Source organism: Manihot esculenta, chromosome 8, assembly GCF_001659605.2.
Source record: "Manihot esculenta cultivar AM560-2 chromosome 8, M.esculenta_v8, whole genome shotgun sequence".
Taxonomy (NCBI): Eukaryota; Viridiplantae; Streptophyta; class Magnoliopsida; order Malpighiales; family Euphorbiaceae; genus Manihot; species Manihot esculenta.
Genome location: NC_035168.2, coordinates 7,770,477 through 7,797,988, shown reverse-complemented (window position 1 = coordinate 7,797,988; position 27,512 = coordinate 7,770,477). Strand labels below are relative to the sequence as shown.

Genomic DNA, 27,512 nt, shown 5'->3' with positions numbered 1-27,512 from the left:
AAGTGTTCTGTCCAGCTTTTCTTTTGCATGCTTTGCATGGTTAGTTAAGTGAGTTTCAGGGGATTCTTGGGGAGTTTATTAGAGGTATTGATAAGTTAGTTTGGTCCCTCATTTGAGTCCATCTGTATAGGTACAGACCAGAGGAACCAGAGAGAGCAGCAGTGAGTACTGCTTCAGAGGTTCAGAGCCTGCAGAGTCAGTAAGTCCAGATAGCCGGAGGTGAGTGGAACTAAACTGATAACTTTTAATTGAACCACAAACTGCTTTTTTAGCATCTCTCATGCATCATGTTTATGCTATAGGTTGATTGCATTAGTATTCACGAATATGTTGCATTGCATTGTTATTTGATGATGTGAGTGAATGCTGAATGATCCAATAGTCTCAGACAGGAAGACCAGGAGCCTTTGACTACGCCCTGGCAAGTATAGCAAAGACCAGGAGCCTTTGACTACGCCCTGGCAGGTATATAGCAAAGTCCAGGAGCCTTTGACTACGCCCTGGCAATGGTAAGTTCACAGGTGTTATATACACATATACATATATGACAGGAAGACCAGGTGCTCGATTCTACGCCCTAGCACAGAGTTACTGAGACTATGTGGTGACAGGTTTACTCTTGATGTGGCTTGTCTGTGATATGGTGCATTCCATGAGATCATATTTTACTGAGATGTTTTACTGTTCTACTCACTGGGCTATAGAGCTCATCCCACTCCCTTAACCCCAGTTTTGCAGGTTCAGTGTACAGTGTACAGGGACAGTCCAGCAGAGTACAGGAAGAGTAAAGAGAGTTGTAATAGCATAGAGTGGACATGTAATCTTAAAGAAATGTAATAGTTGTTGTTTGACCTAGTAATGTATGTGTTGTACATGATCTGTATATGTATATATGTTTTCCTGTATGTGAAAACCAGGCTTAACAGGTATGAGTTCACCCATCTAGAGCAAGCTCTAGTCAGGGATACAGAGTACAGAGTACAGAGTACATGAGTACAGAGTAGAGATAGTGCATGCACAGGTTAAGCCTTGGTTCAGAAAAGAGTTTTATTTTTACAGAAAATGTATGATCATGTATGAGGTTTACAGGTACACAGAGAGTATAGCAGGCTTGCTACGGGTTCTGGCGGCCTTAAGCCGACCTGAATCCTAGCGCCGGTGACGGTCCATTTTGGGGTCGTTACAGATTGGTATCAGAGCCCTAGGTTCACATGATCGGACCTATAGAGATAGTGTTGGGCTCAGACAGGGTAGAAGTGGTCAAGCACAATAGGAAAAATCATGTCCACTAGGATAGGGTCTTGAGTCCTATCTGCTATGATATGCCATGAGTGTTGTATGGATATGCTTGCTATGTGATGTTTATGTGCTAAAGTGGTATGTTCTATGTTGTGTTGCCAGAGTAAAGATGCGAGGAACTCGTCGATCAGCTCGATTGACTGGAGTCCCACCAGAGAGTGAGAGACCAGCTGCTCGTCCTCCTGCATTGCCAAGGGCAAGGTCTCAGAGATCTAGCAGGGAAGGTATGTCCATAGACCCTAGAAGGTCTGTCGACGAGAGCAGAAGAGGAACAGCGAGAGGAGGTAGATCAGAGGAAGAGAGGGAGGCTATGGAGACTGATCCGTCTATGGATGAAGGTATGGGAGAATCCGAGGGAGGCGTTCAGGCCTCAGGTTATGGCTATCCATCCTTGTTTCAGGAGCCAGAGTATCCGATGGAGGGTATGTCGGAATACTCGCATTTTGACCCCTATCCTACATACATGCCATATATGCCATATCCTCATTATTACCCATCATATCCACCATATCCTATGTATCCATCCTCCCCTATACATCCAAGTGCAGCACATCCAGAAATAAATGAACCAGTACTACCAACAGAACCAGTAGCCCCTGTTGTTGACAGACATGAACCTAGCTCATCTGGAGGTAAAGTCCAAATGACGGAGTACTTGAAATTGGATGCTCCTAAATACAACACGGGAGATGATCCATTTGATTACCTCAGAGCAGTGAGGATGATAACCAGTGAATTGGGAGCAGATGATAGGAGAGCTATTGAGATGGCAGGTTTCACATTAAAATGCAGGAAAGCCAGAGAATGGTTTAAGCATTATGTGGAGCCTAGAATGGATAGCATGTCTTGGGGAGAGTTCGCTAATGAGTTTGCAGGGTGGGCTTTTCCTGACAGTTCGAGGGAGATGAAAGTAATTGAATTTGAACAGTTGAGACAGACAGATGAGATGAGTGTTGATGACTTCACAGATAAGTTCCTAGATCTGCTTCAGTATGTGGGTCAGGCCTATGATACTGATCAGAAGAAGGCGAGGAGATATACCATGAGACTTCATCCCAGGTATTCTTCTTTGATCCTTCCAGCAGAAAAGGAGAGTTTTCACTCTATTATAGATGCAGCCAGGAAGATGGAAGCTAGTGCTAATAGTCAGAAACAGTCAAAGGCACAGGCTTCGGGTTCTAAGGCCCCCAGTTCAGGTTCTACAGGCAGTAAGAGATGGGATAGAGCGAGAGGAACAAGGAAAGGGTTCTGGAGTAAAGTCAAGTCAGGTCTGGGAATAGGTAGTGGCTCAAGCTCTGGCACAGCTCCAGTCTGCAGACGATGCGGAAAACCACATGGAGGAGTTTGTCGGTTGGGATCTACAGCTTGTTTTCGATGTGGACAGGAAGGGCATATTGCTCGGGATTGTCCGCAGATGACTTTTGCACCATCCCAGCAGATGAGTTCAGGCAGTGTGGTACAGCCAGTTGTACGGCCAGCAGCTTCAGTCATGCCTCAGACTAGTGGCAGAGGTAGAGGGAGAGGAGTAGCCTCTACTTCAGCAGCAGGTTCCCGAGGTGGAAATCCGGTAGCCCCAGCACGGATTTTCACAGTGACACAGGAGGAGGCTAACACGTCGAACACAGTGGTGTCAGGTAATCTCATCATTGGGTGTTCAGATGTGTATGCTTTGATGGACCCCGGTGCTTCTCATTCCTTTATTGCTTCGAGAGCCATAGAGCGATTGGGTTTGATCAGTTCTGAGTTAGAGTATCCTCTCTGGGTCAGTGGACCTAGATGTGACCCATCAGTGGCAGTGTCAGTCTGTCGTTTCAGTCCAGTATTCATAGAGGGTAGATGCCTTCCAGCTGACCTTGTGGTTCTAGACTTGACCGATTTTGATGTCATTCTAGGGATGGATTGGCTATCTGCATATAGTGCTACGTTGGACTGTCGAGAGAAGCTAGTGAGTCTCAGAGACCAGGATGGGTCAGAGTGTGTCTTCAGAGGAGACAGGAGAGGTACACCCAGAGGTATGATTTCAGCCCTTCAGGCTCGTCGTTTGCTTAGGAGGGGTTGTCAGGGGTTTCTAGCTCATGTGAGAGAGCTAGACAGTCAGGTGAGGGAACCAGCCACAGTACCAGTAGTCCGAGAGTTTCTCGATGTGTTCCCAGACGACTTGCCAGGACTACCACCTGATAGGGAGATAGGGTTTGAAATTGAATTACTGCCAGGTACCAGACCTATCTCTATTCCTCCCTACAGGATGGCGCCAGCTGAGTTAATAGAGTTGAAAGCACAGTTGCAGGACTTGGTAGATAAGGGTTTCATCCGCCCTAGTACCTCACCTTGGGGTGCTCCAGTGCTCTTTGTCAGAAAGAAGGATGGATCCCTTAGACTTTGTATCGACTACAGACAGTTGAACAAGGTCACTATCAAGAATAGGTATCCCTTACCTCGGATTGATGATCTATTTGACCAGCTAGCTGGAGCAGGTTGTTTCTCGAAAATAGATCTGAGATCTGGGTATCATCAGTTGAGAGTCAGAGAGGCAGATGTGCCTAAGACAGCTTTCCGGACCAGATATGGGCATTATGAGTTCTTAGTGATGCCGTTCGGGTTGACTAACGCCCCTGCAGCATTTATGGATCTCATGAACAGGGTATTCAGTGAGTTTCTGGATCACTTTGTCATTGTGTTTATCGATGATATCTTAGTGTATTCCAGAGATGCAGAGGAGCATGCCCAGCATCTGAGGATTATATTGCAGACACTGAGAGAGCATGGTTTGTATGCCAAGTTCTCGAAGTGTGAGTTTTGGTTACGGAGCATTGCCTTCTTGGGACATGTGGTATCAGCAGAGGGTATTCAGGTAGACCCCAAGAAGATAGAGGCTGTAGCTAACTGGCCCAGACCCACGACAGTGACTGAGATTAAAAGCTTTCTGGGACTGGCAGGTTACTACAGGAGGTTCGTTCAGAACTTCTCAAAAATAGCAGCTCCTATGACCAAATTGACTCAGAAGAACCAGAAGTTTGTCTGGTCAGACCAGTGTGAAGAGAGCTTTGAAGAGCTCAAGAGGAGATTGACAACAGCCCCAGTGTTAGCTCTGCCTGTCAGTAATGAAGAGTTCACAGTGTTCTGTGATGCATCTCGAGTGGGATTGGGTTGTGTATTGATGCAGCGTGATAGAGTAATCGCTTATGCTTCTAGACAGTTGAAGAAGCACGAGTGGAATTACCCCACCCATGACCTAGAGATGGCAGCAGTTATCTTTGCACTTAAGATGTGGCGGCATTACCTCTACGGGGTTAAATGCGAGATCTTCACTGATCACAAGAGTTTACAGTACATCTTAAGTCAGAGAGAGCTGAATTTGAGGCAGCGAAGATGGGTCGAATTGCTCAGTGATTATGATTGTAAGATCCAGTATCACCCAGGTAAGGCGAATGTTGTCGCAGACGCCCTAAGCCGGAAGTCACTAGGCAGTTTATCCCATATAGCAGCAGAGCGGAGACCGGTTGTGATGGAGCTTTATAAGCTCTTTGACGAGGGATTACAGCTAGAGTTGTCTGGTACAGGAGCGTTGATTGCACAGATGAGAGTGACACCTGTGTTTCTGGAGCAGATAGCTCAGAGACAGCATGAGGACCCTGAGTTGATGAAAATTGCCAGGACTGTTCAGTCAGGCAATAGTGTAGAGTTCAGATTTGACAGCAAAGGGATCCTTCGCTATGGGAGTCGACTTTGTGTACCAAATAGGGGCAGTGTGAAGGAAGACATTATGAGGGAAGCTCATAATGCAAGGTATAGTGTTCACCCAGGAGCCACCAAGATGTATCAGGATCTGAAAAGGGTCTATTGGTGGCCAGCCATGAAGAAAGAAGTGGCGCAGTTCGTGACAGCCTGTGAGGTTTGTCAGAGGCTGAAATTAGAGCATCAAAAACCAGCAGGAATGCTTAACCCATTACCGATTCCAGAGTGGAAATGGGAGAACATAGCCATGGATTTTGTAGTGGGTTTACCAGTAGCGTCCAACAGGATAGACTCGATATGGGTGATTGTGGACAGACTCACGAAATCTGCTCATTTTCTTCCAGTACGGAGTAACTATTCTGTGGATAAGTTGGCACAGGTCTATCTGGATGAGATTGTGAGATTACATGGAGTCCCAGTGTCTATAGTTTCAGACAGAGGACCTCAGTTTACTTCCCGCTTTTGGCGGAGTCTGCAAAGTGCGATGGGCACGAGATTGGAGTTTAGTACTGCTTACCACCCACAGACTGATGGACAGTCAGAAAGGACCATCCAGACCATAGAGGATATGCTTCGCCTTTGTGTGTTAGACTTTGACGGTTCTTGGAGGCAGCATCTACCTTTGGTGGAGTTTGCCTACAATAACAGTCATCATGCTAGCATTGGGATGGCTCCTTATGAAGCCTTATATGGGAGGAAGTGCAGATCCCCTGTTTGCTGGGAAGAGGTAGGAGAGAAGGCTCTTGCAGGGCCAGAGTTAGTAGATATTACCAGTAGAATGGTGCCCATGATCAGAGAGAGAATCAGAACAGCTCAGAGTAGACAGAAAAGTTATGCAGACATGCGCAGAAAGCAGTTAGAGTTTCAAGAGGGTAATTGGGTATTGCTGAAAGTGTCTCCAATGGAAGGAGTGGTTCGTTTTGGGAAGAAAGGTAAATTAGCTCCACGGTACATTGGACCCTTTGAGGTGTTGCAGAGGATCGGAAATGTGTCGTATAAGCTGGATTTACCTGCTTCTATGGAGAGAATTCACCCGGTATTTCATGTTTCTATGCTACGACAGTTTGTGTCAGATCCGAATCAGGTTCTGAGTGAGCCTGAGGTGGAGATTCATACAGATCTCACCTATATCGAGCAGCCAGTGCGGATTCTGGACACGCAGATCAGACAGCTACGGAACAAGGAGATTCCGATGGTGAAAGTGTTATGGAACCACCATAATCTAGACGAGTGCACATGGGAGACGCGGGAGTCTATGCTCCAGCAGTATCCATCTTTGTTTTGAGGTTAGTTTCCTCCTTGTGTTTTTATTTTGTGTTTTAGGAACATCCGAGGACGAATGTTCTTAAGGAGGGGAGAATGTCATACCCGGCTAGAGTCCGGCACCGGAATTCCTGTTGTCTGGTGGAATCCGGGGTGTCGGAATTCTAAAAAGGGTAGGATTGATGTTTTACTAGGTGTTATGATGTGTTTAAATGTTTTAAGGTTAAGGGAAGTGAGTTTTGAGTTGAAATGACCTAAGGCCGTTGAGCCAAGTTCGGCCGCCGAAAGTAAGTTCGGCCGCCGAAAGTGTTTGGCTTCCGAAGGGAAGTTCGGCCCCCGAAGGGAAGTTCGGCCCCCGAACGTTGCATGGTCTTGCATGTGATTGGGCAGCCGACGATGAGTTGGCCAGCCAGCTGAGTCATGGCTTTTGACAGATGTTGGCTTCAGATTCTTGCCATGAATTAGCCACGTCTTCTATGACTCATCTGCAAGTGTTTTGAGCAGCTCATGCAGGAGTTTGCTCATTTACCAAGTTTTGAAGGGTTTGAAGCAAAAAGCGAGTTTGAGAGAGTTTGAGAGGTGAAGAAGAGTTGAGCCGTTTTCCTTTGTTTAGATCACTCATCTTCTTGTTCCAGGAGGTAAGTGATGGTCTTGAACATGTTTTTACGTTTTCTGACGGTTTTATGGAAGTTAAGGGAAAGAGATGCATGTTTAAGTGAGAAGTAGTGTTTTTGATGAGTTATGCATGTATATATGTTTATGTGTTATGATTGTTTTGTTGTTTGGGGTTATTAGCTAGTTTTGGACCCCTGTAAACACATACATGAGTATATGTATGGTGAGGAGGTGACGTTTGCATGGTTTGAGAAGTTGAAGGAAAGAAGGAGATGGTTTGCCGTTGAAACTGAGTTCTGGATGAACTCAGGTTCGGCAGCCGAAAGTTCATTCGGCCGCCGAACCTCCTGCATGGTGGCTTGGTTGCCACAGCTTGTCCCCGAGTGTTTTTGCATGTTCGGCTCTGTTTGGGGGATTCGGCCGCCGAAGGTGCCGCCGAAGGTGCTTGAGTTTCGTCTCTGGAGAGGACATTCGGCCGCCGAACCTGCCGCCGAAAGTGTTCTGTCCAGCTTTTCTTTTGCATGCTTTGCATGGTTAGTTAAGTGAGTTTCAGGGGATTCTTGGGGAGTTTATTAGAGGTATTGATAAGTTAGTTTGGTCCCTCATTTGAGTCCATCTGTATAGGTACAGACCAGAGGAACCAGAGAGAGCAGCAGTGAGTACTGCTTCAGAGGTTCAGAGCCTGCAGAGTCAGTAAGTCCAGATAGCCGGAGGTGAGTGGAACTAAACTGATAACTTTTAATTGAACCACAAACTGCTTTTTAGCATCTCTCATGCATCATGTTTATGCTATAGGTTGATTGCATTAGTATTCACGAATATGTTGCATTGCATTGTTATTTGATGATGTGAGTGAATGCTGAATGATCCAATAGTCTCAGACAGGAAGACCAGGAGCCTTTGACTACGCCCTGGCAAGTATAGCAAAGACCAGGAGCCTTTGACTACGCCCTGGCAGGTATATAGCAAAGTCCAGGAGCCTTTGACTACGCCCTGGCAATGGTAAGTTCACAGGTGTTATATACACATATACATATATGACAGGAAGACCAGGTGCTCGATTCTACGCCCTGGCACAGAGTTACTGAGACTATGTGGTGACAGGTTTACTCTTGATGTGGCTTGTCTGTGATATGGTGCATTCCATGAGATCATATTTTACTGAGATGTTTTACTGTTCTACTCACTGGGCTATAGAGCTCATCCCACTCCCTTAACCCCAGTTTTGCAGGTTCAGTGTACAGTGTACAGGGACAGTCCAGCAGAGTACAGGAAGAGTAAAGAGAGTTGTAATAGCATAGAGTGGACATGTAATCTTAAAGAAATGTAATAGTTGTTGTTTGACCTAGTAATGTATGTGTTGTACATGATCTGTATATGTATATATGTTTTCCTGTATGTGAAAACCAGGCTTAACAGGTATGAGTTCACCCATCTAGAGCAAGCTCTAGTCAGGGATACAGAGTACAGAGTACAGAGTACATGAGTACAGAGTAGAGATAGTGCATGCACAGGTTAAGCCTTGGTTCAGAAAAGAGTTTTATTTTTACAGAAAATGTATGATCATGTATGAGGTTTACAGGTACACAGAGAGTATAGCAGGCTTGCTACGGGTTCTGGCGGCCTTAAGCCGACCTGAATCCTAGCGCCGGTGACGGTCCATTTTGGGGTCGTTACACATTCTATGGTCAAGCACCTCTATCATCCATAAGCCTCATTATATTACAAGTCTAAACTGTACTTTTACATAACATCAAATACATTTATCATGTCCACACTATCTATTACAAAAACAAGACTTCAATACTCTTGCTGACCTCCTGGTCTACCCTGTGCCTGCAAACCTGGGGGATTAGGGAGAGGGGTGAGCTACTAGAGCCCAGTGAGCAAAATAATAAAACTTTTAAAAAATATATGATAACATGGAATGCATCACATCACAGTCATATCACATCAAGGATGAATTTGTCACCAATAGTCCCCTACATAGTCCAACTGTGCCAGAACGTAGAATGGGTCCTGGTCTTTCTCTTACATAGTGCCAGCGAACGTAGAATGGGTTCCACTGGTCTTACATTCCGTATCGTACATTTCACATCGTCACATCATAGATCGAGGACTATGGATCATCCAACATTCATCCACAACAACAATAGTAAAGTATGCAATGCAACATATTCGTGAATTCTAATGCAAACAACCTAGTATATTTCATGGCATTAATGATGTGTGAATCATGCTGAAATGTCTATTATTTGCTTTAAAACGTAATGTGTTATTCCACTCACCTCTGGATAGCTCTGACCAGACACTGGAGCAGCTGACTCACTGCTGGGGTCCTCGGTTCCTCAGGTCTGAACCTACACAGGTGGACTCAAATGAGGGACCAAACATTCATGAACATAACTCTAAACTACTCCCCAAAAACCCCCTAAAACATCATGAAACAATCATAGAAAAACATGCAAAGGAAGGCTGGACAGGGCACTTTCGGCGGCAGGTTCGGCGGCCGAAACTCCCAGACAGTGACGAAACTCATGCATGTTCGGCGGTAGGTTCGGCGGCCGAAACTGCCCTCCAGAGACGAAAGTCCTCTTTCGGGGGCAGGCTTCGGCAGCGGAAGGCTGCCTCCACAAGCGGTTTTGGCGGCCGAAAGTTCCTTCGGCGGCCGAACCTGAGTTTCTCCAAAGTGGCAGAAACTCAGCTCCAACATGCACAAACGCCTCCCAAACTTTTCAAACATGCATAAACCTATTCTACAACACTCCCAATCATACACAAACAAGCATACAAGCTCCTAGGGGCTTCAAACCATCAAAAACCCCAACTACAACACATCAAACAACTCACATTGTTCATAAACATTCATAAACCCATAAACCTAACAATAACCTAAACATGCATTTCTACTTCATAAACTTGTATAAAACTTGTTTAAAACACATTGTAAGCTAGAGATCGGCTCTTACCTCTTGAAGATCGAGAGTAGAGGCGATCTAACTTGGAGTTGGGAGAGATTTAGCTCCTTAGGTCTCCAAGCTCAAAACTTGACCTTTTGCTCAAAATCTTCAAACAAGGTGAAAACTAGTGAAAATCGTGAAAGATTTGAAGGAAAGAACTCAAGATTGGTGAGGGGCGGCGGAGAGCTCACCTTGGCCGAAAATGGGGAAAAAGCTCGCCCGTTTTCGGCTAAGGGACCCCTTTATAGGTGGCTGGCCAGGCCACGTTCGGGAGCCGAAAGTGCCTCCGCATGCATGCCATGTTCGGCGGCCGAACTTGAGGTTCGGCGGCCGAACCTGGACTTCCCTCACTTATGCTTTCGGGGGCCTAAAGCACTCCCGAAGTGCATGCATGTTCGGCGGCCAAACTTGAGGTTCGGCGGCCGAACCTGAGTTTTCCTCCAAGGTTGTTTTCATACAAAAACTCATTTCCTTTTTACTTAAAATCATGAAATACATTAAAACATTTTAAGAAAACATGTTTCTACCCTACTAGAGGCTTCCGACATCCGAGATTCCATCGGACGGTAGGAATTCTGATACCGGAGTCTAGCCGGGTATTACAAAGAAGGGAAAGGAGTAATCTCATTCAAAACATTTTGAGGAGGAAGATCAGAAGTGCCAGGTGATTCTGCAAGACCCTGCACACATGAAACTGTTAAAATAGGACTAGACTCGTTGTCTGAAGTTGCCTCGTCTACACTAGAAGTGGAACTTGAATTAACCCAAGGATTCATAACCTGTGACACATATAACGAATCCGTAACAGAAGACTTATAAGGAAATATTTGTTCATCAAAACTTACATGCCTGGAAATAATAAATTTCCTTGTTGTCGGATTATAGCACTTATACCCCTTGTGTCTATCACTATAGCCAACAAACACGCAAAGACAAGACTTTGGATCAAATTTGTGACGTTTAGTATCCCAAATATAAGGAAAAAATTTAGACCCAAACACACGCAAGGAACTATAGTCAAAATCATACCCATTCAACATGTAAAACGGTGTGTTATGTTGTAAAGAATCAGAAGGTAAGCGATTAAGTAAAAACACAGCAGTTTGAAACGCTTCAACCCATAAAAATAAAGGTAAATGACCATGAAATAACATAGTCATACCTAACTCGCGAATGACTCGATGACGCCGCTCTACCATGCCTGTTTGTTCAGGCGTATATGGACACGAAATTTGATGTTTTATACCATTAGCAAGAAAATGAGATGACAAAGCAGAATTAACAAATTCACCCCCTCCATCTGAATGAAAAACTTTAATATTTTTGCCAAATTGTCTAAACACAAACTTCTCAAAAGCAAGAAAGGTAGCAAAGAAATCAGACTTTTGTTTTAATGGAATGATCCAACAATATTTGGTAAAATCGTTAACAAAGCATGCATAATATCTAAATTTTTCAATCGACAAAACAGGGACAGGACCCCACAGATCACAATGAATTTTATCAAAAGCACATGAACTAGAATGAACAGAACTGCTAAAAGGAAATCTACTTAATTTTCCTAACTGGCAACTATCACACAGATTTTTTATTTGAACAGAACCTCTAACATCTATTAACCTCTTATTACTTAAAGTAGAAACTGCGGACGCTTGAGGATGTCCTAAATGCTGGTGCCAAATAACTGTTGTGCCTGCTTTAAAACGGTTGGAAAAATAAGCTTTGGGAGCTGCAGACAAGGTATAAAGATTATGCTTCTTTGGTCCTGTTAGTAGGATTTGTCCCGTTTTCCGGTCCTTCACACAAACAGACTTATTAGAAAACTCACAATTAACAGGAAAATCATCAGTTATTTGGCTAATGGAAAGCAAATTCTGTTTTAAATCAGGTACAACTAAAACATCAGAAACAGGCAAACAACGCTTTTGCTTAATGCTAGTACTACCTATACCATTTATAGACAAGGAAGACCCATCACCAATAGCAATAGAATCCATACCAGAATACTCTTTAAAATTGTCTAAAATAAATTTGTTACCTGTCATGTGATGAGACACACTTGAGTCGGCAATCCAGTCAGCATCTACTACTCCGTTGTCCAGAGTACGTGCAGCAAGAGCTTGAGGTAGATTTTCTTGAGGTGATTTAGGAATCCACCAGCAAATTTTGGCGATATGCCCAGGTTTGCCACAGTATTGGCAGACTTCATCTTTGTAAAGTTCACGTTCTTCTGCAGTCATACGTCGGTGCCCAGAGGGAGGTGTACGACGTTGAGTAGTTGAGTTTCCTCTTCCCTGATTCTGACCACGAGGTTGCTGCGCTTGGAAGCCTCGTCCTTGAGAAGTAAAATTTGAGCGCCGACTGGAACTGGAATTTGGTTGTCTTTGTTGATTTCCATAGAATGCAACGTGGGACGAAATTTGACCCATAGAGGCATCAGACTGACTCATAAACCAAGTTCTTCGTTGCTCTAAACTCTTCAACTGAGAGATCAGTTCTGTAAAAGTCGGTCTTGGAGGCTTAAGCATGGTAGTAGTAAAATCTTCGAACTGAGGCCCCAGACTTGTAAGAAGGCAGAATACCTTTTCGTTGTCTGGAACTGTTTTCCCAATCGCGGTAAGGTTATCGCAGATTTCTTTGAAAAGCCGCAGATGTTCTGTTATCGTTTTACTTTCATCTTTGCGAAAGTAGGATAGTTGTTGTCGTAGATTAAACTCTCTCTCCTGGGAGTCTTGAGCATAAGCATCTTTCAGAGCTTCCCAAACAGTCTTTACTGTTTCCAGACCGATAACGAGCCCTAGAGATTCTTCGCTTAGGGTTCCATAAATCTACCCACGAAGTAACCGATCTGATTTCTACCACGCTTTGAAATTATCAGAAAGCTGAGGCTGATAATTTTCGGGAATTGGTGAGGGAGCAACCACAAATTTTTCGTCTTCTGGAAATTCTGCCGTCAAATGATCGGACAGATCTTGGCTCTCAGCTAGGCTTAGCAACTGAGCCCTCCATAAGGGGTAATTCGTTTGTTTTAGCTTTAAGGTAACAAAATTTGTAACATTTAAGGAAGAGGAAGCCATTTCGTGAGAAGAGAAAAAAAACTTTTGGAGAAGAAGAAGGCGGATATGAACCTGCTCTGATACCAACAAGAGAATAGGAAAAATGGCGAAAAAGATTTTATAAAAATGAATTAATTCATGTATTCCTCAATGATAAACAGAGGCATAGTACTCTGTTTAAATAGATTACAAAAAAACTAAATAGCTAGAAGTACGGCACAATATATTGTTAGACTACCATATGTAACAGAACGTATAACTCGTAGAACTCTAAATTACTGAAAATCAGCAGAATCAATTACCAACCTTATCTCTCCAGGCTCAAGTCCTGTAGTCAGCCTTATTACTCCAAGGGGTGAACACATCCTTATCACTCCCTTGGTCAATACAATCCAAGTAACATCAAGTTCCTTAGCTAAATATAGCAAAATAATTTAGCTACTCTGGTCCAGGATTCAAGAATAAATTCTATTGAAAAATGATAAAATTCTAAAATAATTTTAAAAAAATAAATCAAAAGAATATGAAAGAAAATAAAAACTCTAGATGTATAGATCTCCAAATTTTTCTCCTTCACTCTTTCATTATCTCTACCATGTAGATGTATGAAAAGTGAGTAAAAAGTTGTTTCAAACTATTAAGTATAATGTATTTATATCTTATTAAATCCTCTGTACATTGTCCTAAGAGTAAACGTAGAATTACATATTTTTCTTGCTAAATAATAAAAATATGAAGTAAAATAGAAAAATACGGGACTGCCTTCGATCACACCATTGTACTCTATATCCTTTTTGTTTTTTCGTGATATTTTTTTTCTCTCTTTTCGTATTTAACCATAAAAAATACGAGGTAAATTGCTAAAATATGGGATAGATCAATTACATGGGTATATCTCGTGTTCTTTTCTATTTCTTACTTAAGTGCTATGAAATTTTTAATTTTTGTTTTTTGAAAATATTTCTTTATGTCTTTATTGATTTTAACTTATAAAAATAAAAAAAAAACAACAAATAAAAATATAAAATTAAAAATTTAACGATTAAATATAAAATATCTAATAAATAAAAGAAAATTAATAAAATGAAATAAATATAAATCTATGCGAATTATCATAGCATCACTTTTTTATATAAGAAAATGGGCTGCTTATTAATTATTTATTTGTATTTTTATAAAAATAATAATTGCTTAAAATTAAAAATATGTTCATAAATTCAAACTAGAAATATAAGTCTTTAAACTTTAATATAAAGAAAAAAAAAGTAAATTTATTTTTTTTAATCCAAAAATTCAATAATCTTCAATTAAATATCAGATAAGTCCAACATCTATCTAATAAAGAATCGGCAACTGTATGAGATGGTAAGAAAACAATAAAATAATAGCAACTTTACTATCTATCATCGTTATCATGTTCCATAGAGACGTGAGAGGCTTGTTCTTGTTTTAGATTCTCATAGTTTTTGAATTTTCAAAGCTGTTTAACCTTTTCGTTAGTTTCTTTATTTATGGTTTGTGGTGGATAGAGAACATAGTCAGTTCTTTCCAGGTGCGGGACAAGCATGCTCGCTGCTTCCTGTGTGCAACATGTTATTAATTTTAAGGGAGATTTATAATTTAGTCCCTATGTATTGCCATTATTAACAAGTCAGTCTCTGTATTTTTAGAAACCTATTAAAACGTTCTTATGTTTTCTCTCCGTCAACGAAATAGTCCTTCCGTCTATTTTTACCGTTAAAAATAGAGGAAAAGACTAAATTACCCCCATTATTTTTCTCCTCCTCCTCCTCCTCCTCCTTCCTTTTCTTCTTCATCAATTCTTCTTCCTTCTGCTTCTTCTTCTTCTTCTTCTTCTACTTCTGCTTCTTTTTCTTCTTCTTCTGCTTCTTCTACTTCTTCTTCTGCTTCTTCTGCTTCTTCTCCTTCTTCTTCTGCTTCTTCTCCTTTTTCTTCTTTTGCTTCTTTTTCTTCTTTCTCTTGTTCTTCTTTTCATTCTTCTTCTTCTTCTTCTTCTTCTTCTTCTTCTTCTTCTTCTTCTTCTTCTTCTTCTTCTTCTTCGGAGGAGGAGGAGGAGGAGGAGAAGGAGGAGGAGGAGAAAAGAAAAGATAGGGACTATTTCGTTGACAAAAAGAAACGATAAGGACGTTTTAATAGATCTGAGAAAAGATAAGGACTATTTCGTTGACAAAAATAAACAATAAGGACGTTTTAATAGATTTCTAAAAATATAGAGAGGAACGATTTCGTTGACAGAAAGAAACGATGAGGAGGGACTATTTCGTTGACATAAAGAAATGATAAGGATGTTTTAATAGATATGAGAAAAGATAGAGGCTATTTTATTGACCGAAAAAAACGATAAGGACGTTTTAATAGATATGAAAAAAAATAAAAATATTTTAATAGATTTTTGAAAATGTAAGGACTAACTTGTTAATAATTGTAATATATAAGGACTAAATAAATGATTTTATTTAAGGGTAAAATTGAATTTTAAAAATTTTCTCTCTTCTTCTTTATCTAATTTTAACAGAAAATAGGACAGAATGACTATTTTGTTGACGGAAATAAAATATAAGGACGTTTTAATAGGTTTCTAAAAATACAGGGACTGACTTGTTAATAATGACAATACTCAGAAACTAAATTATAAATCTCCTAAATTTTAATTAATGTATTTATTTTATTATATATATATATATTTTTTTAAAATAAAGATTGAAAATTGAGAGAATAAAATTTGAGATCTTTTAAATTTATTCAGATGTATTTATTATCAGACTGAGTCTGTGGGTGCATTTTATTATACTTCATAATATTTAAAGTTGGCAAATTACATTAGAGGACAAAGAATCTCAATTCAAAATACCCAAAATCAAATGTTATAATCTTAATCGCCCAACTACAAGATTGTTTGCAATTGTTAAATAGTAAAATTTGCTGAAAATATACTAAACTAATTATTGACAAAATTAAACCATATAAATTAATTAATATAATTTTTATAATAAAAAAAATTTACCACTAAACACAAGAGTCTAAAAGTGATATAAAACTAATTAGATTTTATCAAAAATTTTAATCAATAATATTTAATTAAGATGAGATAATAACATTTGATTAAGATGAGATAATAGAAACTAGAGGTTAAAATTTAAAAACTCTTATTAAAATGCTTAAAAGATTAAAAAGTATTTTAAAACAGTAAAAAAAATATTTATAATATAAAAATTTTAATATGAAAAGTTATAAAAAAATTAAAAAAATAATCAAAATACAAAATTTACCTTCTAAATAATCAAATTTTAATTTTAAATTTTGTAACAGATCTATAACTCTTATCACACTTTTAAAAATTATGCGTTTAAAATTTTTCTTTCCGAAAATCTATCATGAATTTCCATAAAAAATCAACAATAAAAATTACAATCGATCCAAATTTATCATAAAATTTAAAATTAATTGCTATGTATAAAAATATTTTAAATATTTCTATATAAAATTTCATATAATTTATAAAATTTTGACCATCCGAACTATAAGCTGGCATACAATTACTATAATTAATAATTAATAAATATTATATATTGCACTAAATCAAATAATAAGCAACTCTCTCTATGATGTTGTACCATTAAATAATTACAGAAAGTATAAGAATAAGAATAAGAAGTGTATATATATATACACAAATGATTTTAAACATTGGATTTTCCTTTTTAATCAATCATTATCATAAATAGTTTATTGAAAGTGCCACGTCTGTCCGCCTCTAGGAAAAGTCTATGGAAATTATGCAGGCTAAGAAAATTCTAAGATACCGCAGCAGCTTGTCAACATGATCACATCACAAAAACGTTAAAAGTATTGAAAAGAGACATTTTTTTTAAATGAAACTCACAGCTTTATAGATAGATAAATAAATAGTCGTTAAAAATATTTTATTTTTTAATAAATTTGTCAAATGGGAATAAAATTTAATTTTAATTTATTAAATTGAAAATATATGTGATTAACTTATGAGAAAAAAAAAGCTCACAGATTGCCATTTTCCGCTCACATATTGTCCTTAAAAATGCCGTCAAACTTGAACCTAGCTTGCAAAACAGTAGCCTCTGTCTCTTTTTCTCCCTCTCTTTGAGTGCTTATCTTAACGGCTACATGAAATCTCAATCATGGATGATCATAAAAGCTGTAATTTGCATAATATTAATGCAAAGTTGCAGAGGATTATCATCTAAAGGAGATGATAAAATAGTGAGATTGCCAGGGCAACCAAAAGTCAGTTTCCAGCAATATGCAGGCTATATTACCATTGATGAAAAACAGAAGAGAGCTCTCTTCTATTACTTTGTTGAAGCAGAAACTGAGCCTGCTTCAAAGCCTCTCCTTCTCTGGTTAAACGGAGGTAAACACAACCCATTTTTCTGAACTTGCTCCAGCTTCCAAATTCTTAAAGATTTTTGGAGCTATGGTTATTGAATTTATTGGGAATGTTATGCAGGGCCTGGTTGCTCTTCTGTTGGTGCTGGAGGATTCTCTGAGCATGGACCGTTCAGGACTACTGATGGAAAAACTCTTATCAGACATCAATATAGTTGGAATAAAGGTGACCCCAACAGCTTTATGTATTTACTTTTATATATTATATACCAAAATATAAATTTTATATTCCATAAGTGGTAGAAGCTGATATGAAGACGACGACGACTTATATCTATATAAATTTTAGACTAAATTACTTTTTTTTCCTTAAATTGTGTCAAAAGTAACAAATATATCCTTATATTTTAAAACTTAACAGTTTAGTTCCTACATTATGAGTTTATGAAACTAAAGAGTCCATTTGTCTATGTTTAAAAGGAGAATTACTATTTAATCCTTCAAGTTTAGTGAAATTTATTAATTAATTTTTTAAATTTTAATGGACCGAAAAAAATCTAAAATGAAAAACTAATTAGTTTAATTTTTACACAACACATATATAAATCACAAAATGATTGGTTATATATATCCCTTAACTTCTATGGGAGGTTTATTTGGTTCTATTTTTTATTTCCCATTTCCGAAAAGTAAATAAAAGTTAATCTTTACTCTATGTTGCAGAAGCAAACATACTCTACCTGGATTCACCTGCAGGAGTTGGCTTTTCTTATTCTGTTGATACGTCATTCTATAATACTGTGAATGACACCATCACAGGTTAAGATACTTTCAATTCTAGTATAAGTTATAGTTTAAAATTTTTTATTTATTTCGCGAAAAATAACTTGAATATTTAAATATTTTTAAAAAATTCATTATTTGATTATAATGTTAAAAAGGAATGCCAATGCAATTTATATATTAATGTAAATAAATACTGAAAATTCAGAAAAATGACTTTATATTTTGATAAGAAGTTAAATTTCTTGCAATGTGCTTAATTTCTTTTCTTTTCTTCAGCACAAGACAGCCTCAAATTCCTGCAAAATTGGCTTGTGAAATTTCCCGAGTATAAAAGCAGAGATTTGTTTATCGCTGGGGAAAGCTATGGAGGTACCTTTGTGTAAAAACAGCTTATTGTTGGAAAATTTTCACATTAACCAAGCATAAAATACAGAAGCTAAGTATCAACTCTTCCTTGCAGGTCATTACGTACCACAACTTGCTGAGCTAATTGTCTTGTCAGGATTACATTTCAATTTGAAAAGAATAGCTGTAAGAATCTCTTGGAAACATATAAATATTTTAATACCTATTTAATTATTTATTTATTTTCTGATGGAAATCTCAATTTTTATGATGATTTCAGTTGGGAAATCCTCTGCTGGATTTCAATACAGACGCAAACTCACGGGGTGACTTCTTCTGGTCTCATGGGTTGATATCAGATTCTACTTATAAACTTATCACTGAAACTTGCAGCACTTCACAGCTCCTTAGAGAGAAACTGATCACAGGCTCACTTTCAGTTGCTTGTAAAGCTGTGACTGATCAACTTTCCAAAGAAATTCCTGATGAGATTAATATCCAAGATGTCATAGCTGATGTATGTGTATCAGATGGGCAATCAGAACTGAAAGTCTATAATCATCCCTTGAGTAAAAGATTTCAGCCTGTAAGCTCTTTTCTTTTGGGGCTCTCTATGAGTAAATTGAACCAACTGTTCAAGCTTTTTTAGTTTTAAGCAAACTTACTGATGCGTTTTGCTTTGTCTGTAAACAGAAATCTGCAGAAAATATAGATGTTTGTGTAGAAGAAAAGACTTCTGCGTATATGAACAGGAAAGATGTGCGAGAAGCTCTTCATGCACAGCTTGTAGGAGTTAGCAATTGGAGTATCTGCAGCGAGTAATCAATAATTCTCAACCTTGGAACTTATTTTAGATTTTTCTGCAAATCATCATTTCTATAAGCTCTGTTGAAACTAATGCACAATCCTAGGCGAGCACACACTCTCAATAATTCAAGTCACATAATCAACAAACTCGTATTAAAATTATTTAAATTGGAGTTTATTGAGTTCAATGTTCTTAATTGCAGGGTATTGAACTATGACAAGAGAAACTTCGAAATACCTATGATTGATGTCGTGGCCTCATTGATAAGATCAGGCATCCAAGTTCTAGTGTACAGGTATATCAATAAGCTTTCCTCTGTTGGTTAAAAATAGAGATAATTTCTTGTAATAATATTAACATATGTCTGAGACAAACTGTACAGTGGAGATCTAGATGCAGTTGTTCCATTTAGGGGATCAAGGACTTTGGTAAGTGGCTTGGCAACGAAGTTGGGACTGAATGCAACTGTGAGTCATCGACCTTGGCTTCATGATAAACAGGTTAGCCTTTGGCTGCAATCAAGATATAATTATATAGCATTAAGATTTTTTTTTTTTTTTTTTTTTGAGTAGTTTGTTTTTCTTCTTGGCTCAGGTTGGTGGATGGACACAAGTATATGGAGATAATCTTACGTTTACAACTATTAGAGGAGGATCTCATTTGGTTCCTTTCTCATCACCCAAGAGATCACTAGCAATGTTTAAAGCATTTGTTGCTGGAAAACCACTTGCCTAGTTAAGAACATAGAAAAAAGTTTCGAAAATTTTCAATTCTGTCATCCATGTTTGTCAAATAATTTAGGTGCACGCAGTGTATATGCTCCCTTGCTCCCAAAAGCTGGATCTGACGCTCCTCAATTCAAGAAAAATCAATTATTTTTGTGACTGATGATGCATACATATGTGGTACACTTAATCAATTAAGGAAGTAAGGTGTATTGTTGAATTTGCCTCCATGTTTGAACAATAATACCTTTTTCATTAATAAGCAAATAATGTGTTTGAATTTCTTGTGCAATTTTTTTTTTTTTTCAAATCAAACAATTTAGTGAGTACTACTGTTTTGGCTATTGAGATTTTTGATTTGTTTCAATTTCTTCTAACAAATTTGGTAAATAGAGTGAATTAGTGAGCATACAACTCATTAGAATGGGCTAAATAAAATTTTAGATTTCAATCATGAGATAGTAAATGCTATATTAGTGATAATATGGAAAAGTTCAAGATTTGATCAGATTAGGGTTGTGCAATCGGTCGGTTCGGTTTCGAACCGAACCGAATCGATAAAACCGAAAACCGAAATATTAAAATTTTAAAAACCGAAAAAACCGATTATGAAGATATAACCGAACCGAATCGAACCGATAAAATTCTGTTCGGTTCAAACCGAAATTTGCTGGGTTGGGCTTGGGGCCGAAAGGGATGGAGGGGTTGGGGTGCTGGGTTGGGTACGAGAGGCCAGAGGGAGGGCTTGGGCTAGGACTTGGGCTTGGGCCTAGTCACTAAATCGGTTTTTCGGTTTGATCGGTTATTTAACATGTTTAAACCGAACCGAACCGAAAACCGAATAATTTTAAATATAATAACCGAACTAAACCGATTATTTCGAAAAACCGAACCGAAAAACTGAAATCAACCGGTTCAGTTTGATTTTTCAGTTTAGACCGAAATATGCTTTCCTCTAGATCAGATTAAACTAATTAAAGAGTTTAAATCTACCACACTCTATAAATTTAGTTTGCTGGTAAATGGATTAGGTTGAATACGAAAATATATTAAATTGTTTAAAGCATTTCTTGCTATAAATTCAAGTTTCTTGTTTATTCGTTTATAATAAAACATTTCATAAGAATTCAATTTAATTAAATTCTTTTCTTACAAAATTCTTATTTAAAATAAAAAAATTCAGAATTTTTTTATTTGAACAATTTTCATTATATATAAAAATAAAATCATGAATGATTTTGTAAATATTTATTTAAATTCTTTTCTTACATAATTATTCATGCCAAACGAGGGAAGGAAGATTTCAGAGTTTTCCAATTCTGTCACCATGTTTGAACAACATCATTTTCATTAATTATAGAATAAGATTTTTGGCTTTTCAGATTTTCTACTTTTTTTTTTCTATTTATTCTAAGAAATTCGATAAAGTTATTCAATTAATATTAAAATCATTTAACAAAAATCAAAATATTAGGATTTTTTAATCAAATCTGAAACAAAATTATTTACATTTTTAATAATATTTATTGTTGTCAACAAAATAACTTCATACTTTTATTTAGACATTTCTTATATAATCTAAATAATTTAGAACTAAAAAACATATTTAATACAAATTAAACGTTATTCATAATCATTATAATTCATGTTGAATATACACAAAAATACTTAATAATATTTATAAAGTTGAAAATTTAGAACAAATTTATAGTACTTAACAATGTTCATAAAATCTAAAACAAATTCAACAATTTGCTGAACCATTTGATGGAGAAGTAGAATCTATAGTGGTGCAATGGGTGAAGATCTTTTTTTGTTATTTAATGATTTAATCTGATCTTTTACTTGCTTTTTTATCTACACTCACTGTACAGAGGTAAGGCAAACCAATAGTGTTGCAAGGACTTGGAGATTTTATTTCCAAGTTCAGCTACTCAAATGTTATAAAGTTGACACATAAGCAAGGCAGTGACTTTAACTATCCTCCATTTTATGTGTGTTTGTCTCAGTCTCAAGAAGAACTTCAAAGGCTATGAAAGGGTCCAAGAGAATCTACCTAAAGAATTGCAGTAATTGTTGTAGAAATACAATTGTGTTTGCTGAACCTAAGTCTCTACCTACTTTCAAGTCTCATAATCGTGTTATTCCCTTGTTGCCTCAAGTTCAACCTGTTAACATTAGATCCTACAGATATCCTCACTTTCAAAAAGCAGAAATTGAGAAGGTTGTGGTTGAAATATTGCAAAATGAGCTAATCCAGTCTAGCTCTAGTCCTTTTGCTTCTCCTATTTTATTAGTGAAAAAGAATGATGTTTCTTGGAGGTTTTGAATTGATTATAAGAGGTTAAATGACATTACTATTAAGGACAAGTTTCTAATTCTAATAATTCATGGTCTTCTTAATGAACTTCATGGAGCTAAAATCTTTTCAAAGATGGATCTTAGAGTGGGTTATCACCAAACCAGGATGAATCCACTAGATGTCCACAAGACAACTTTTAGGACTCATATGGGCCATTATGAATTTACTGTCATTCCATTTGGCTTAACCAACGCTCCTACCACATTCGAAGCATTAATGAACCATATATTTGAGCCTTATTTGAGGAGATTTGTATTGGTTTTCTTTGATGACATTTTAGTTTATAGCTCTTCTTGGGAGGATCATCTGTTGCACTTGGAGCAAGTATTCCAAACGTTAAAAGAATAACAGTTTTATGTGAAGTTGTCTAAATTTTCTTTTGGCAAGTCTAAAATTGAGTATTTGGGGCATATTATCTCGGATAAGGGGGTTTCTACAGACCCAAGTAAAGTAGCAGTCATGGTTTCTCGGCCTATTCCTAAAATACCTAAGCAATTGAGGAGTTTTTTGGAGTTGACAAGATATTATAGAAAGTTTATCCAAAGTTATAGACTTCTTAGTAAGCCTCTTACTGACCTTTTAAAAAATGATGCATTTAAATGGACTGCGGTAGCTGAAAAAGCATTTGTACAACTTTGAAAGGCGATGTCTAAAGCTCCTGGTTTGGCACTGCCTAATTTCTCTAAAGCATTTAAGATTGAGTCTGATGCAAGTGGAAGTGGGATGGGGGTTATTTTTCAACAAGAAGGACATCCTATTGCATTTATATCTAAAGCATTTGATCCTAGAACCAACAGCTTATTAGCTTATGAAAGAGAGTTGTTAGCAATCACTTTTGTTGTTTCTAAGTAGAGGCATTACTTGGAACAATGACTTTTTTTTTTTAAAGACAGATCATGAAAGCATTAAGGACTTACTTGAGTAGAAATTGCAAATCAGCTTGCAAGTGAAGGGAATTTCTAAGTTGTTGGAGCTTCAATACAAAATTTTATATAGAAAAGGAGTTGAAAACAAAGTTGGTAATGTGTTATCTAGAGGAAATGAGGTTGAAGAGGGGTATTTCATGGCTCTATAGTCATTCATACAACCCCTTTGGATGAGCAACTTAATAAGTAACTATAAAGGTGACAAAGTAGCCATTGAAGTCTTACTGACCTTTTAAAAAATGATGCATTTAAATGGACTGCGGTAGCTGAAGAAGCATTTGTACAACTTTGAAAGGCGATGTCTAAAGCTCCTGGTTTGGCACTGCCTAATTTCTCTAAAGCATTTAAGATTGAGTCTGATGCAAGTGGAAGTGGGATGGGGGTTATTTTTCAACAAGAAGGACATCCTATTGCATTTATATCTAAAGCATTTGATCCTAGAACCAACAGCTTATTAGCTTATGAAAGAGAGTTGTTAGCAATCACTTTTGTTGTTTCTAAGTAGAGGCATTACTTGGAACAATGACTTTTTTTTTTTAAAGACAGATCATGAAAGCATTAAGCACTTACTTGAGTAGAAATTGCAAATCAGCTTGCAAGTGAAGGGAATTTCTAAGTTGTTGGAGCTTCAATACAAAATTTTATATAGAAAAGGAGTTGAAAACAAAGTTGGTAATGTGTTATCTAGAGGAAATGAGGTTGAAGAGGGGTATTTCATGGCTCTATAGTCATTCATACAACCCCTTTGGATGAGCAACTTAATAAGTAACTATAAAGGTGACAAAGTAGCCATTGAAGTCTTACTGACCTTTTAAAAAATGATGCATTTAAATGGACTGCGGTAGCTGAAGAAGCATTTGTACAACTTTGAAAAGCGATGTCTAAAGCTCCTGGTTTGGCACTGCCTAATTTCTCTAAAGCATTTAAGGTTGAGCCTGATGCAAGTGGAAGTGGGATGGGGGTTATTCTTCAACAAGAAGGACATCCTATTGCATTTATATCTAAAGCATTTGATCCTAGAACCAACAACTTATTAGCTTATGAAAGAAAGTCGTTGGCAATTACTTTTGTTGTTTCTAAGTGGAGGTATTACTTGGAACAAAGACTTTTTTTTTTAAAGACAGATCATGAAAGAATTAAGCACTTACTTGAGTAGAAATTGCAAATCAGCTTGCAAGTGAAGGGAATTTCTAAGTTGTTGGGGCTTCAATACAAAATTTTATATAGAAAATGAGTTGAAAACAAAGTTGGTAATGTGTTATCTAGAGGAAATGAGGTTGAAGAGGGGTATTTCATGGCTCTATAGTCATTCATACAACCCCTTTGGATGAGCAACTTAATAAGTAACTATAAAGGTGATAAAGTAGCCATTGAAGCTATTCAAAAGTTCGCCATTGACAGTACTGCTCACCCTAGTTATTCCTTTAAAAATGGATTGTTATTCCTTTAAAAATGGATTGTTATTCTATAAAGATCTACTGTTTGTGGGATCTAAGGGACCTCTAAGGGATCAACTACTTTTCTTATATCACAGCTCTTGTCTAAGGAGCCATTCAGGAGTATATGCTTCCTATATCAGGCTTAAAAGGCACTTCTTTTGGCCTGGTATGCTTAAAGATGTTACAGAATAGGTGAAGGGATGTGACACTTGTGCTACATGCAAGATTGAGCACTGCCAACCTCTAGGTATATTGCAGCCACTTCTAGTTCCTTTTTAGGCTTAACAAATGGTCACTATAGATTTTATAGAGCAAATTCCCATTTTAGGAGGAAAGGATACTATTCTGGTTGTAATCTGTAAGTTTACCAAGTATGGGCATTTTATCGCATTAATGCATCCTTTCTCTACTTCCATAATAGCTCAAGTATTCTTGGATAATGTCTTTAAATTTCATGGATTGCCATCGTCCATAATCACTAACAAGGATAAATTTTCAACAGTTTATTCTAGAGAGAGTTGTTCAAGAAGTTGGAGACAAAGATGGCTTATAGCTTCGCCTATCATCCTGAGACTGATGACCAATCTAAAAGGTTAAATGGAAAGGTATTTGAGATGTCTTTGTTATCAGCAACCTCATTCATGGGCTAAGTAGAGTGGTGGTACAATACTAGCCATCATTCAACTCTGAAAATATCCCCTTTTAAGGCCCTTTATGGGTATCAGCCCGCATCTCTACCAATGGTTCAATCACAAGATGTTGTTGTGGATCGAGTGGCTGAATTTCTACAGGCTAAACAGCATAAGGGACAATCTGCTACAAGCTCAAAATAGAATGAGGCAATATGCAGATAAAAAAAAGGTGTGAAAGGCAGTTTGATATTGGTGATTCAGTATATTTGAAGTTATAACCACACCAGCAAACTTGAGTAGCTATTAGAAAGAATTTTAAGCTGGCAGCTTGATATTATGAGCCCTATCAGGTGTTGGATAAAATAGGTCCAGTAGCTTATAATTTGTATGTAATACCCGGCTAGACTCCGGTATCGGAATTCCTACCGTCCGGTGGAATATCGGATGTCGGAAACCTCTAGAAGGATAAAATCATGTTTTTATAAAATGTTTTAATGTATCTTATGGTTTTAAGCAAAAAGGAAATTGAGTTTTAAATAAAAAGACCAATGAGACATTTCCAGGTTCGGCCACCGAACGTGGGATGGTTTAGGGGGGCAAGTTAGGCTTCCGAAAGTTTCAAAGGTTCGGCCGCCGAACCTCATGTTCGGCCGTTGAACTTGCATGAGTTTTGGAGGCACTTTAGGCTGCCGAAAGGTGGTCTGCCAGCCCCTATATAAGAGCTCCATGGCCGAAACAGGCGAGTTTTCTCCCCATTTTCGGCCACGGTGAGTTCTTGCTCTCCCATGGTTCATTTTAGATGTTTTTCCTTCGATCTTTCATGTTTTAACAAGCTTTACGTTGATTTGAAGATATTTCAACAAAAGAGCAAGTTTTGGAAGCTTGGAGACCAAAGAGTTGAGATCTCTCCCATCTCCAAGTTGGATCGTCTCTCCTCTTGTTCTTCAAGAGGTAAGAGTAGATCCATAGTTCCTTTAATATTTTAAGTAAGTTTTATGAAGTTTCTTGGGGTAGAAATGCCTGTGTAGGTTTATGTGGAGTTTATGGGTTTACTGTACGTTTATGAACAATGTATGTTGGATATGCATGTTTGATGTGTTGTAGATGGGGTTTAGGATAGTTTGAAGCCCCTAAGAGCTTGTATGCTTGGGTATGCATGTTGTAAAATAGGAAAAATGCATGATTGAATGAGTTGGGAGGCGTTTATGCATGTTGGGCTGAGTTTCTGCCCTTTTGGGAAGAACTCAGGTTCGGCAGCCGAAGGCTCTTTCGGCCGCCGAACCTGCCTTTGGTAGCATGTATCGACTGCCGAACCCTGCCCCCGAAAGTGGACTTTCGGCTCTGGAAGGGAGTTTCGGCCGCCGAAGGTGCCGCCGAACATGCATGAGTTTCGTCTCTAGAGGGAACCTTCGGCCGCCGAAAGTGCCGCCGAAGGTGCATGACTTTCGGCTCTGGAGGGCCTTTCGGTCGCCGAACCTGCCGCCGAAAGTGCCCTGTTCAGCCCTCCTTTGCATGATTTATGTGATTGTTTTAAGGTGTTTTAGGGGGTTTTTGGGGAGTATTTTAGAGTCATGTTTATGTATGTTAGGTCCCTCATTTGAGTCCACCTGTGTAGGTTCGGACCCGAGGAACCGAGGACCCCAGTAGTGAGTTCAGCTGCTTCTGAGTCTGTTAGAGCTTCAGCCAGAGGTGAGTGGAATATCTAATTTCGTTTCAAAGTAAATAAATAAATTCTGAGCATGATACACGCATCATGAATGCCATGAGATATACTAGGGTGCTTGCATTAGAATTCACGAATATGTTGCATTGCATAATATGTTGTTGATGTGGGTAAATGTTGGATGATCCTTTAGCCGCACTACGTTATGATATGATGTGATACGGTATGGAAGACCAGTGAGGCCCATTCTACGCCCCTGGCACTATGTAAGAGAAAGACCAGTGAGGCCCATTCTACGCCCCTGGCATATTGGAATGTTATGTTATGAATGTAATGTAAGAGAAAGACCAGTAAGGCCCAGTCTATGCCCCTGGCACTATTGGAATGAGTAATGGGCTATTGGTGACAAGTTCACCCTTGATGTGGATTGTTTGTGATATGTTGCATTTCATGAAAGCATGAAATTCAAATTGAATGTTTAATTATTCTGCTCACTGGGCTTTATAGCTCAC

General features: G+C 38.1%; 1 protein-coding gene across 1 annotated transcript; it reads left to right on the top strand.

Moving 5' to 3' along the window:
- The first annotated feature begins 16,960 nt into the window (after window positions 1-16,960).
- On the top strand, window positions 16,961-20,270 carry LOC110620998 (serine carboxypeptidase-like 45). The gene is made up of 10 exons (XM_021764983.2): window positions 16,961-17,339; window positions 17,436-17,540; window positions 18,038-18,133; window positions 18,377-18,469; window positions 18,561-18,631; window positions 18,726-19,031; window positions 19,139-19,263; window positions 19,456-19,548; window positions 19,636-19,753; window positions 19,848-20,270. Exons 1-10 carry the CDS (start codon window positions 17,093-17,095, stop codon window positions 19,986-19,988), a joined length of 1,395 nt encoding a protein of 464 aa, XP_021620675.1. The 5' UTR covers window positions 16,961-17,092; the 3' UTR covers window positions 19,989-20,270.
- The last annotated feature ends 7,242 nt before the right edge of the window (window positions 20,271-27,512 follow it).